Source organism: Haliotis rubra, unplaced genomic scaffold, assembly GCF_003918875.1.
Source record: "Haliotis rubra isolate DU_JTF1 unplaced genomic scaffold, ASM391887v1 Scf1110, whole genome shotgun sequence".
Classification (NCBI taxonomy): Eukaryota; Metazoa; Mollusca; class Gastropoda; order Lepetellida; family Haliotidae; genus Haliotis; species Haliotis rubra.
The window spans coordinates 37296-51265 of NW_025765016.1; the positions used below are offsets into that span (position 1 = coordinate 37296).

At 45.3% G+C, this 13970-nt stretch overlaps 1 protein-coding gene across 1 annotated transcript in view; it reads right to left on the bottom strand.

Moving 5' to 3' along the window:
- Window positions 1-905: 905 nt before the first annotated feature.
- Window positions 906-13970, bottom strand: part of LOC124288390 (monocarboxylate transporter 12-like) — a 52031-nt gene continuing 38966 nt past the window's right edge. The window contains 8 exon segments of the mRNA XM_046724911.1: window positions 906-1146; window positions 1148-1233; window positions 2687-2812; window positions 4041-4310; window positions 4866-5618; window positions 6366-6509; window positions 6847-7089; window positions 8538-8923. Coding sequence (XP_046580867.1) covers window positions 1060-1146; window positions 1148-1233; window positions 2687-2812; window positions 4041-4310; window positions 4866-5618; window positions 6366-6509; window positions 6847-6982 — 1602 coding nt within the window. The 5' untranslated portion in view covers window positions 6983-7089; window positions 8538-8923 and the 3' untranslated portion in view covers window positions 906-1059.

Here is a 13970-nt window from a genome sequence, read left to right on the forward strand (position 1 = left end):
CCCGTCAAGTCTGGAGCACCATTCTGTGTTGCTGGTAGTGTGTGCCGTGATTAGGAGTGCTCGTAGTGTTAGGTGTGTGTCCCGTCAAGTCTGGAGCACCATTCTGTGTTGCTTGTAGTGTGTGCCGTGATTAGGAGTGTTGGTAGTGTTAGGTGTGTGTCCCGTCAACTCTGGAGCACCATTCTGTGTTGCTTGTAGTGTGTGCCGTGATTAGGAGTGTTGGTAGTGTTAGGTGTGTGTCCCGTCAACTCTGGAGCACCATTCTGTGTTGCTGGTAGTGTGTGCCGTGAAGTAGCACGTTCTGTTCTTCCTGTCTCCGTGCAGTCTGTGTCACAATGAAGTATTGTCAGTACAACTGTCTCGCTGTGTGTCAAGTTTGTCATTATTACCTGTACGAGTCACCAAATCTCAATGTATAGTCTGGAGGCTTTACGATTTGCCTAAATGACGAACCAACAGAAATATACTCCAGTCATGAAAACGTCTTGTTTCCGTATTTGGTCATTGTGCAGGAACAAGACTCACAATTGATTAATTTATCAACATCCAGAAAGTGTCCGAATATTTTCATGGCAGCCGTCGTCATCCATCTGAAAACATCCACCACCATCACAGGACTACCAATTCGACGTTGAACGAAATGAGCGAGGTAGGTCTCAAGTCGGTCCACTTGGAGAAGCACTATTCTCATCCGCTGAATCACTGGCGTTGTAGAGGATTTAGAACACATTTTAATGGTTTACAAGTATATAGTCCAGGGATGTGCATGAAGTGTTCCGTATCGTTTCTTCTGCCTTTCTGTTAATCAACACATACGGTATACAATACGATCTGCCTGGCTGTAGAAAGTAAACACCTACGTTAGATTTAGGTATATAATGGAATAACGAGACACGACGGTGATCTATGCGTATATACTTTTATATTATCAACATACATGGAATTTGAGACGTCAGTATATATTTATACAATGTTTCGGTCATATCCAGTTTTCAAGTTTATATTTTCATTAGCCGGTGACTTATATTCTAACACAAAATCCCTTCTATCCCCAGCCGGTCAGGGACTGTCCAACATTGCTTGAGACTCCGCTGCTCTGTGTTTGTGTTCCCGAGCCTTCTCCCAGGCAGCCAACTTCCGCAGGGGGGAGGCAGATGACGCCCGCCATGGCTAACGTCGACCCCGACACGTAGAACGCTGCGTTGTAACTACCGAACGTGTCGGCGATAGCACCTGGTGAGGGAGGAAATAGTAACAGCATTACACATCCTGCCTGGAGCCACTACAAACCTCACAGTCATTGATCACTGCAGTCAGTTACAATCTCCAAATGGCATGACGGTAAAATAGTCCAACTGGAAACGGGTATAAATATTGGTTGGTTGGTTGTTTAACGCAGCACTCAGCAATATTCCAGTTAAATTGCAGTGGTCTGTAAATAATCGAATCTGGACCAGACAATGCCGTGATCAACAGCATGAGCATCGATCTACACAGTTGGGAACGATGACATGTGTCAACCAAGTCAGTGAGCCTGACAACCCGATCCCGTTAGTCGCCTCTCGAGACAAGCATAGGTTGCTGATGGCCAATTCTAACCCGGATCGTGTACACTTCCTTAGCCAAACCATTAATCGGTTATGATTGAGCTGAATCCCAAGGTAAATATGGTACCTTAGGATTGTTTTCACCACAGGGGTTTGTAACGCCAAAGTATGATATCACGCATTTCAAGTAAATAGCTTTACCAACAAAAAGAGACAAAGATCACAAAATCCGGATCCTTACTTCTGGGCTGGATTATTCCAAAGCTCGAAAAAGATCCAGTGATATGATTGGTTATAAATTTAATATATTGATGCCCCTTTCAGTGCGGGATAAATCAATGTCAAGGACTAACATGGCGAAATGACGCGACTTAGGCCTGTCTGAGATGAACAAATGTACCTGTACTCATTATGGCCATTGGGTGTAAGTGTCCCCTCGTAAAATATTGGAAGTGACAAGTGCCATCGATACAGTGTGTTTTGGTACGTGTCGTGTGTGTGGATGGTGCAGTATACTAGAAACACGATAAGTCAGCGGTACACATTCTAGCAGATGTCACATTTCGTAGCTAGATACATTGGCTTGAAATGCGTGCATGGGTGTATAGGGGTTACACTTATCATAGTTGAATTCGTCCTGAAACGAACTTGCCGTGTTGCTCTCGTTACACACGTTACCTTTCATGTCGTGCTATCTCCTCGTCAGTGGCAGTATATGCCTAACAAATTAAACATATAAACCTCTATAGGAGTGGGATGGTAACATAACAACGTATGGTATGGATTTATCATACCATATCACGTAAACCCCTTGACCTCTACATATCTTTAATCCCATCTCATCGGTGTCCTGTGTTTACTGTTTGTTTTGTTTGTAAATCATATTGTCATTCATCTGATGAAGGAGCAAGAAGTAGCCCAGAAACGTCGTGTTGTAAATAATAAAGTTATAAATCCATACCAAACGTTGTGATGAAACGCCTGTGGTGTTCACCTATCTGTGTTTGGAGCAAGTTACATTGGTCCTCTCCCGACCTGTCACGCTGCATTATTACACGATATGCACTAAACCCATACACAAACATAATCTACTTATAATACGCTGAGGTTGACCCCAACTCGCACGATACACCACGCACCTGCTATAGGCGCCCCGATATAGGACGACATTCCCTGGAACATGATGACCAGTCCAAATGCGCTGGTCAGCTTCTCCAGCCCCATCAGCTCCACCATGATGATTGACCGCAGCGACACGAACACCGCTAAACACGAAAACACATCCACCAGTATCAGACATATGTGTAACGGCTGTGGGTCCAGTTTTCAGTTTTACAAATCACCTGAAGGATCTGTTATCCACCATCGACGGGAACTGTTCCTCATCAAGAACATGTGTTAGAACTGTTCCTATACACGAGAATCATAAAGAAAATATATCCATCAGATCACTGTCAGTGCGGAATAAGCCAAGGTCCCTTATATAACACGCGAATCATAAAGAAAATATATCCATCAGATCACTGTCAGTGCGGAATAAGCCAAGGTCCCTTATATAACACGCGAATCATAAAGAAAATATATCCATCAGATCACTGCCAGTGCGGAATAAGCCAAGGTCCCTTATATAACACGCGAATCATAAGAAAATATATCCATCAGATCACTGTCAGTGGGAATAAGCCAAGGTCCCTTATATAACACGCGAATCATAAAGAAAATATATCCATCAGATCACTGTCAGTGCGGAATAAGCCAAGGTCCCTTATATAACACGCGAATCATAAAGAAAATATATCCATCAGATCACTGTCAGTGCGGAATAAGCCAAGGTCCCTTATATAACACGCGAATCATGAAGAAAATATATCCATCAGATCACTGTCAGTGCGGAATAAGCCAAGGTCCCTTTATATAACACGCGAATCATACAGAAAATATATCCATCAGATCACTGTCAGTGCGGAATAAGCCAAGGTCCCTTATATAACACGCGAATCATAAAGAAAATATATCCATCAGATCACTGTCAGTGCGGAATAAGCCAAGGTCCCTTATATAACACGCGAATCATAAAGAAAATATATCCATCAGATCACTGTCAGTGCGGAATAAGCCAAGGTCCCTTATATAACACGCGAATCATAAACAAAATATATCCATCAGATCACTGTCAGTGCGGAATAAGCCAAGGTCCCTTATATAACACGCGAATCATAAAGAAAATATATCCATCAGATCACTGCCAGTGCGGAATAAGCCAAGGTCCCTTATATAACACGCCAATCATAAAGAAAATATATTCATCAGATCACTGTCAGTGCGGAATAAGCCAAGGTCCCTTATATAACACACGAATCATATCTTACTTTTTAATCAGCTGAGAAGGTCGTTCACAAATCTTTAGTAGCCAACATGTGCAAAATGCACAAGATTTTGCACTTATTATTCTCCATGTATTTACGACAGCTATGCCAGTGAAGGTTGTCTTACCTATCCCAAGACCAAAGATGGCCACATAAGCCGACAGCAGCCCGTAGCTGCCATAGAAGGGAACCAGTATGGTGGCAACACCGGCAATGATGAGTGCTATGTTGTTGATGAGAAGGCAATCAGCCCACGACTGGTCGGAGACGAAGCCCACGACGACCCTGCCCACGGTGTTGGTGATGCCGATGATGGAGATGAGAAATGCTGCGTCTTTCAGCGAGATGTCCATGTCCAGGGCCAGGGGTGGGATGTAGGTGAAGGGCACGAAGAAGCCTACAAGGGGAGATAACTGAGTCACTACTCTATTGGGCCAGGTTACCTAATAACTTCACTAGAATCATGATTCACAAGACATTATTCCAAATGTAGATTCTGTTTCTTCGGCACACCAGAAATCAGTGCAATCCAATCCCTACGTTTTTTATTTGTTTTCTTTTTGCTTTTTTTTGCTTTTTTTTCTATTGTTGTTTTTTCATATATATTTTGTTATCACCATACCCGCATTTATTTGTTTCACACAGTGTACGGGCTTTCCTCTGGCATACAGGACACACAGCATGGTACGGCTGTAACACTGTTAAAGTCGGCGTTAAACCCAACTCCCTCACTCATGAAATAAGTATCATTTGATGAATAGACCGATGTTGGACAGCGTTATAATGAGGCGACTCTCTTGGACACGGATGATCTGGAGCTATGTCGGGATAGGTTCTGATGACGGGGGCTTGGTTGTGATGACAGGGGATGAACTCTGATGACGGGATGGTTTCTGATGAAAAACATTTATCCCGTGGATGAAGCTAACGATGACCTTAATGTTCTACTCACCCATCATACAAAGAAAGCACGAAATCCCATACAGTAAAAATGTTGGACTTTTAAGAAGTGAGATGTCGAACACAGACAACAGTCCACGTACAGCACGTGTACAAAGTGGGAGACTCTCCACCACCTTGTCCCCATTCGCCGGCTGCAGAGACTGGCGGGAGGTGAACATCGACCGCGTATACTCTCTCTCAGACCCAGCCTGACTAAACTCCTTCAGATTCCTGATACTTCCACTATAGAATATGTCCTTCCTCTCCAGAGGCTGCAGGTATGATTGTTTGTGGCCATGTCTACGGTCCTGAGGTATTGCTCCATGGCTATGAGCAAGTCTGGCTATATCATTGTCACCTTTAATCATCGAAATCTGCCCATTTACAGGCTTATTCAAGTTCATGTCGTACGATCGGCATCTAACAATTGGTTCACTGTCTTTTCTATTCTTGGAATATATTGGTTTGTTGTCTCCCAACTCTGCCAGCTGCATGTCGGAATTATCACTGTGGTCGCACGTTGCCGCCGGAAGAGGACGGTAGAACATACTGAAGATGGCACCGTTGAGCACGAGACCTGACATGATCCACGTGGTGCCCTGCCAGTTGTACTCGCCCAGGAGGAACTCGGAGAGTGGGGCAAACACGAAGGTGCCTATCCCGGACCCACAGCACGCAATGCCTGTGGCTAGGGCTCGCCTCTTGTCAAAGTAGTAGCCCACCATGACTATTGCTGGCAGATACATCAAGCCGAACCCTATTCCTGAAACACATCAGTTGGACAGTAACACTGGGGAAGTAAAGTGCGAACGCTGTATCTGCAGGTAACAATCACTTAACCCCTTTGATAGCCAGTCCGAAAAAAGTAATGAATATTGTCAGTGAGATAAATGTAAATACCACGGGAATTAAGCATTGAAAATCCTCAAAACACACCTACCTCCCCGAACCAGCTAGTTATCCTATATGAAGAGTACTGACTCACTTACCTCCCTTGAACCAACTAGTTATCCTACCCGACGTGTAAGGAATGATTTGCCTTTCCTGAACCAACTAGTTAAAGCTCCCGAAGAGTACTGACTGGGGGCGGTGGGGTAGTCTAGTAGTTAAAGTGTTCGCTCGTCAGGCCGAAGACCCGGGTTCGAATCCCCACATGGGTACAATGTGTGAAGCCCATTTCTGGTGTCCCCCGTCGTGATGTTGCTGGAATATTGCTAAAAACGGCGAAAAACCTTACCTCCCCTGAACCAGCAGTTATCCTACCTGAAGAGTGATAACTGACTTACCTCCCCTGAACGAGATAGTTTATATAGCAACTGAAGAGCACATCCTGGTTCCCGGGCCTCTCATTTCTGTATAAACTAATGGGAGGCCCGGGAACCGGGATGCTGAAGAGTACTGACTGACTTACCTCCCTTGATCCCGCTGGTTATCCTACCTGAAGAGTACGGACTGAGTTACCTCCCCCGTACCAGCAGTTATCCTACCTGAAGAAAGCTGACCTACTTACCTCCCATGAATCCGTATAGGAAGGTGAGGAGAGCGATGTTGGGGGAGAAGGTCGACACAAACAGGGCCACTGACGACACGACAGCACCCGTGATGGCGATTTGGCGACAGCCGAACTTGTTGACAAGCATGCTGACAAACGGCCCTTGAGGTGTGAGGAAAAATGTGTATTTTATAGTTTACCAGGTAAAAACAGCTGGTTGTCATCCTGAACTAAAACACCTAGGTCTTTGTAGGGTGAAAACTAGTTTGTATTTGTATGATAAAACGCTTTTCCGTTAGACGAGATGCCGCGAAAATATTATTCATGGACTTCCCAGTTCATCAGACATGTGGATACTATACAACTTTTCTTACATGTTATGGATTCGAGGGGATTCAGTTCTGAAATGAGTGATGACATCATTACGTTACTTGGAAATGTCAATGATACAACTACATTGGTAACACAATTGATGATGTAGTAGATAGTAGATACACACCGATGGTGAGGTAGGATCCGTTCAGGACGGAGCCGATCCATGAGGTGGTCGCCTTGTTGGAGTTGAAGTGATTCATGAAGACGTTAAAGAAGATGCCCTGGCTGAAACACACGCCGTCCACGAGGACGCTGATCATGAAGGAGGAGAAGGTGACGACCCAGCCCCAGCCCCGTCAGGTGGGCGAGGCGTGGGGGGCTCGGGGGACTTGGCTTGCCCGCCCTTAGCAGGCTCCGCAGTCGCCATCTGTGATGATGATGAGATTGTCTTCAATACGACAAACTAACAATGAGAGACTGGTCCCCACAATTTTGATGTTTGTGATAAATGAATTTACTATTGGTCTGGGAAGTCTAGTGGTTACAGGGTTTGCTCGTCCCAAGAAAGGACCGAGTTTGAATCCCTTGTTATGAGTATACTGTAAAAACGTGACGCAAAACCCAGTACACGTCGGAAGACACTGGTTTCCTTGTCTTGGGATGGTCGGGTAGAACGTCAGTTTCATGTGCTAAAATCTGAATAAGGTGGCTGACGTCGTCCAGTATGTTTGATTACATTTCCAAAACCGTGACGTTTATGCTATCAGACACGCAACTGCTCACAAAGCCAACACTTTACTCATGTGATGTACTCTGAATCAGTCCTGCATCATTCAAGAACATTAAGTATTTCACTGTTTGTAGAAGGAACTATAATCGTTCTACTAATGTCCACACATACAGGTCGTGACATCCCTGACTGACCAACGGGACATAATTGAAGTGGTCACGTGTCACTAACAATGGTATCGGCTTTCGTGTTCTACCCGTTAGATTCGACATAGGTATCCGTCGCGGACAGGGTATCTCTCAGTCTTCATCAGGGTAATGACCTTCAAACATCTTGTACAATTAAGTGACGGTCATACTGGCCACCGCGCACAAAGCAGAAGTTCTGTTATGTTCATGGCCAACACTACAGTCGTCCAGCTTTGCTTACTGACTCGATTTCATTTGGAACTCATTTCAAACTGACAGTTTAGCCAGCCCCTTTATCTGTCACAATGGGTTTGGCAGAGTGTCTGGTAGTTTTATCAGGCCTGGGTGCCGTCCAGAAGCGTAGAGTAAGACTCGGTAAATGTGAAGATACCATAAACTGCTAGCCTACTTCAGATGATATGTGTGCAGCAGGTTCACAAATACATATGCATCTAATGAGGGCAATAACTTATTCAGAGGTCAGAGGTCAGGGGTCAGATGTCAGCCGGGGAGAGGAAGACCATCGGTAGAAGCCGTGTGAAAGGTCAAGGTCACGGGAGCGTCACAAATCACAACACAAACTTGCTGAGTAATGGCGCTGTCAATATGGCCGCCATGTGTCTCGGAACTGGATCAGAGTTTGGCTGTCGTTTTGCAGACACGTTGGCTATCATCATCCATGCAGTTTCATCAAGGATGCTAGAGGTGCCATGTACGAGTTTTGGCCACATGGTTTAAGTTGTATACAAGTGTAAATACGCTATATTCATCATATTATATAATAAAGGGTAGAACGTTGGTCCAGCTGCCCGAGTCTCCCTGATCGTGGTTGCCCGTCCTAGATTCGGCCTCACAGCACCAATAAATCTCTTAGGCCCACGTTGGGGTTTACCATACACCATACAGTTGTACCAACCTTATTCACTCAGTCACTCACTCAATGCATTGTGTACATACCTTATTTGCCTCACAATCGTGCAGTTCAGACTCTTACAGGAAGAATGTAAACATGTTCACAACGTCGCTGCCTAATATGAACAAGAATGTTCACATTTGATGCATCAAGCCAAAAACTCTCGGGGCTTCCGAGCCCAGGAATTGATGTTTGACCTTAACCTCCACAGTCACGTGGTCACAGCGACGTGTGGGTATACTTCTACACAGCAGTTGTTTAAGGAGGAGATGGCAGGTGAGTCTGTGATCTTGTCCCGATCATTCAACTACGTGTAGCTGCTCCACGGCCGGCGCCTGCTACGGCAACACGCTGGTATATGACAGGTGCGCATGCAGTATCACGCTATCGCTGGCCTCGACGCGTGCCCGTCCGTATATGTGGTCAAAGTCTGCAACAAGACAATGTTCAGTGTGTGATACGTGTCCATCTCTCCACTGCGGCATACACACGTACAATAATCATATACCTGGGAAAGTATCAGTAGCGTGTAATCGTCGGGAAAACAGTCGGATCAGCTTGTACGGTCAGGTACTTAATATCGACACTCATCCGTGTTCTCTCTATTAAAGTGTTTCATACCTGACGTTATTGTGATGACTAAGACACGTGTACGGCCTGATTGGGACCAACAGGTAGCGAGCAAATCCGGTTTACATGTAGTAGTTTCACTCTGTCGGTTAGTGGAGTCTCGATGTCAGATGCACAGTGATTCGGACGTGGTCGGCGGGATTGTGGGGTGGAGACGTAGGGAGACATACATGAAGACAGTCAGAGGGACATAGAGAGACATACATGAAGAGAGTCAGAGGGACATAGAGAGACATACATGGAAAGAGTCAGAGGGACATAGGGAGACATACATGGAAAGAGTCAGAGGGACGTAGGGAGACATACATGAAGACAGTCAGAGGGACGTAGGGAGACATACATGAAGACAGTCAGAGGGTCGTAGGGAGACATACATGAAGACAGTCAGAGGGGCGTAGGGAGACATACATGAAGACAGTCAGTGGGACGTAGGGAGACATACATGAAGACAGTCAGAGGGACGTAGGGAGACATACATGAAGACAGTCAGATGGACGTAGGGAGACATACATGAAGACAGTCAGAGGGTCGTAGGGAGACATACATGAAGACAGTCAGAGGGTCGTAGGGAGACATACATGGAGACTGTCAGAGTGACATAGGGAGACATACATGGAGACTGTCAGGAGTGACATAGGGAGACATACATGAAGCCAGGATGAGAAGTGGGTGGAGTGGTATTCCATGATTATCAATGTCTGTGTTATCCCCAACTTCTACCTTAACGCCTACACACTCACACCGATATATTAAACATCAGCGCGTGCAACATGATGTCCGACACTTACCTGAAGTTCATCTAAAACTGGTTCATTTTTGTTATCCGAGATGGGAAACAATCATAAATGGATCCTGTCGCAGTGATATCCCCATGTGTCAGAGAACATTAACAATTCACCGCCACTTGTGATTCGTTCAGGGCAGGTAATATATTCATGAAAAATGTAGAGTTACTTGCGTAGCCGATGTTCCAGCTGGTGCATCTAAGTGATCGTGTATAAACCTGCGCTGTACTGACAATAGGATTCATGAATACTCTCATAATGGGATTAGTCGTCTATACTAACGAAGTCATCAATCACAGTTGCCCTTGACAACAGCTCCGTGGTATCACGTGATGCTGGTCATGCATACCTGCTGATCAACATAAAGATACCAGAGTATTAGGGTACGATAGCTCACCTTCACCACATCTGAGGGCAGGGCTGCTGTTAACCTAGCATTTGACTTGAATCATACCACTTATCAATTTGAACCTTAAGTGTGATAGTAAGGATATGGAGGACAGCTGTTTGGGGCATTTGTTTGCGTTATTATTTTGTGTGTGTGTGTGTGTGTGTGTGTGTGTGTGTGTGTGTGTGTGTGTGTGTGTGTGTGTGTGTGTGTGTGTGTGTGTGTGTGTGTGTGTGTGTGTGTGTGTGTGTGTGTGTGTGTGTGTGTGTGTGTGTGTGTGTGTGAATCTTAACTCATGTCTTTGTGACCTTTGGAATGCAACCAAGAAGAGTTCTGATGTTGAGAAGCGACACACCTATGTGTACCACACGTAATAGACTTCAAGGCAATAAAGTATTATTCTATTCTATTCTATTCTATTCTATTCTATTCTATTCTATTCTATTCTATTCTATTCTATTCTATTCTATTCTATTCTATTCTATTCTATTCTATTCTATTCTATTCTATTCTAATGATGGGGACACTCCATGACAGCACACAAGCACGTGGTGAATGTCACTTCACGTCTTCTCTATGTCACCTGCTGTAACACACAGGTCGAGGCAAACCGGAGGCTGCTGTGTTTACTTTATTTTATTTATTTTTTAATTCAATGTTTTAATAGAAACATACGTTTTAAAGCAACCATGTTTGATACTATCATACTTTAGTAGACGTTTTATTGCAACAATATTTGATGTTATTATATAAAATACTGATAAAAGTAGACGTTTAAATGCAACGATATTTGACATTATTGCAGAAGCATATAGTTTCAGCTGAATCGCCCCGTCATCATTATCTGCTGGTATGAGTGTCACGTACGTGGTACATGAGATGTCAGACCCAGATTCTGCCACTGATTCACCCAGAGGTCCGTGCTCCGTGTTATCTGCCAGCATACAGACAACAGGGCGTGATGCTGTCCTTCTTCCACCCGAGGTGAGTGAGTGAGTGAGTGAGTGAGTGGGTGAGTGAGTGAGTGAGTGAGTGAGAGTGAGTGAGTGAGTGAGTGAGTGAGTGAGTGAGTGAGTGAGTGAGTGAGTGAGTGAGTGAGTGAGTGAGTGAGTGAGTGAGTGAGTGAGTGAGTGAGTGAGGTTTGATAGAGGGTTATATATCTCGGAGACTCCTTGGAATATACGTCCATCACAGTAAAGACGTTGACACTCATTAGATTCGTGTCTTTATGTGTATCACTTCTAAATGCCACGCAAGTACACTCCTTGGAATGTTTCCTGTATACCTGGGATGGTGTGGCAGATCTTGGATTGGAAGCCCTGAGTTTCGACGTGTGATTGATGAAGTGATGAAAGGTGGCCGATCCTGTCAAGACTAAGGGAAGTCACAGGATCAGATAAGTAGGTTGATATAGATATATGGCACATCAGCACTTTATTACATCTGCCTCCCTGCAAGGGATATCAGTCACTAGATTGTCTGGTCTAGACTCGGTTATTTACATACCGACGTCATGTGGGGAATCGAACCCGATTCTATGGCGTGACGAGCGAACACCTTAACCTCTAGGCTACCCCATCGCCCCTCCTTGCTGTGGAGCCAGTGTTGCGATTATTGTGTATGTGTTTGCCATGGCTATGTCGTGTGTCTCAGACGGTCCGCGACCCTGATTTGTTTCCACCAGAGTCAACACCCTGTAGACAGATGTACGTGTTTCCACCAGAGTCAACACCCTGTGGACAGACAGATGTGTTTCCACCAGAGTCAATACCCTGTGGACAGACAGACGTGTTTCCACCAGAATCAACACCCTGTAGACAGATGTACGTGTTTCCACCAGAATCAACACCCTGTGGACATACAGACGTGTTTCCATCAGAGTCAACACCCTGTAGACGGACAGACGTGTTTCCACCAGAGTCAACACCCTGTGGACAGACAGACGTGTTTCCACCAGAATCAACACCCTGTGGACAGACAGACGTGTTTCCACCAGAATCAACACCCTGTGGACAGACAGACGTGTTTCCACCAGAGTCAACACCCTGTGGACAGACGTACGTGTTTCCACCAGAGTCAACACCCTGTTGACAGACAGACGTGTTTCCACCAGAGTCAACACCCTGTGGACAGACAGACGTGTTTCCACCAGAATCAACACCCTGTGGACAGACAGACGTGTTTCCACCAGAATCAACACCCTGTGGACATACAGACGTGTTTCCACCAGAGTCAACAGCCTGTAGACAGATGTACGTGTTTCCACCAGAGTCAACACCCTGTTGACAGATGTACGTGTTTCCACCAGAGTCAACACCCTTTTGACAGATGTACGTGTTTCCGACAGAGTCAACAGCCTGTAGACAGATGTACGTGTTTCCACCAGAGTCAACACCCTGTTGACAGACAGACGTGTTTCCACCAGAATCAACACCCTGTGGACAGACAGACGTGTTTCCACCAGAGTCAATACCCTGTGGACAGACAGACGTGTTTCCATCAGAGTCAACACCCTGTGGACAGACAGACGTGTTTCCACCAGAGTCAACACCCTGTGGACAGACGTACGTGTTGAAAAAATGTGCAACAAACAAAATGTCGGGCGGAGTGACTGCACGCGTCTATACAATCAGGAAGAACAAGCAAGCTCTAACACACATAACGGTCCAGGTTTAGGGGCATGCTTCACTACAAGCCGGCCCCAGTCGAGTATAGGTATACCCATCACTGAGGGTCACGCCGGTATTACAAGATAACACGTGGGTCATATCATATAAACGTATTCAACAGCCGTCGCAATCAACCTCCAAGGCGAACCTCAGTACCATTTAGAATGAATCATCCCGTTCACGATCTGACCGTTACTGAAGTTTGTGTCTTGAGGTGTAAGGGAGGCTTTTCTCAGCACTTTCAGTCTCGCAATTTTTGATGTATTCTACTGTCGCCCATCTTTCCACAACCAGTTGGCTTGTGTTCATGCTTGACAACCTAGATGACCTTTTAATTATGACGCTGAGTATATGCAGCTCTCAGATGCAGGTGCTCGACTTATCACGTGACCTTGGGTGACGTCTGGGATCGTGTGTCAAGGAGTGGGCGGCGATGTTGTCTACATCCTGTAGATAACAGGGGTTTCTCGTTCAATTCAAAAACTGTTCCAATGATAAACAGCAAGAGTAAACATAAACAACTAACTATCAAAGAACCTTCAAGGGCCACTGATCCAGAGCAATTTCCGTGGACTGGCTGTTGCTATTGTTATTGTTTATCTCCCATGAGTACCCGGATGATATCCCAGAATTCATGACTGGTTCGTTACCTCTGCTGCGCCAACCTCATGCGCAATTGATACAGCTGATTGGGTTTGGTGGAGGAGTGCATCATAAGCAGATGGAATGTAATATCATTGATCTCGATTGATGGTAGGCTTATGGCGTTTGATATGAATGGCTTCGGTGAGTTTTCGTTTGGTGAAGTCCTCTTGGTTGTTGGCCAGAATGGTGATGTCAGTCCAGTTTATGTGGTGATTAGGGTTCGATTGGATGTGATCAAAGATGGCTGATTTGCTGTCGGACTTGGTGACGGAGGTCTGGTGTTCTTTCACACGGGTGTTGATAGGCCGGGAGGTTTCACCTATGTAACTCTGTCCACAATCACAGTTTATTTTGTAAATC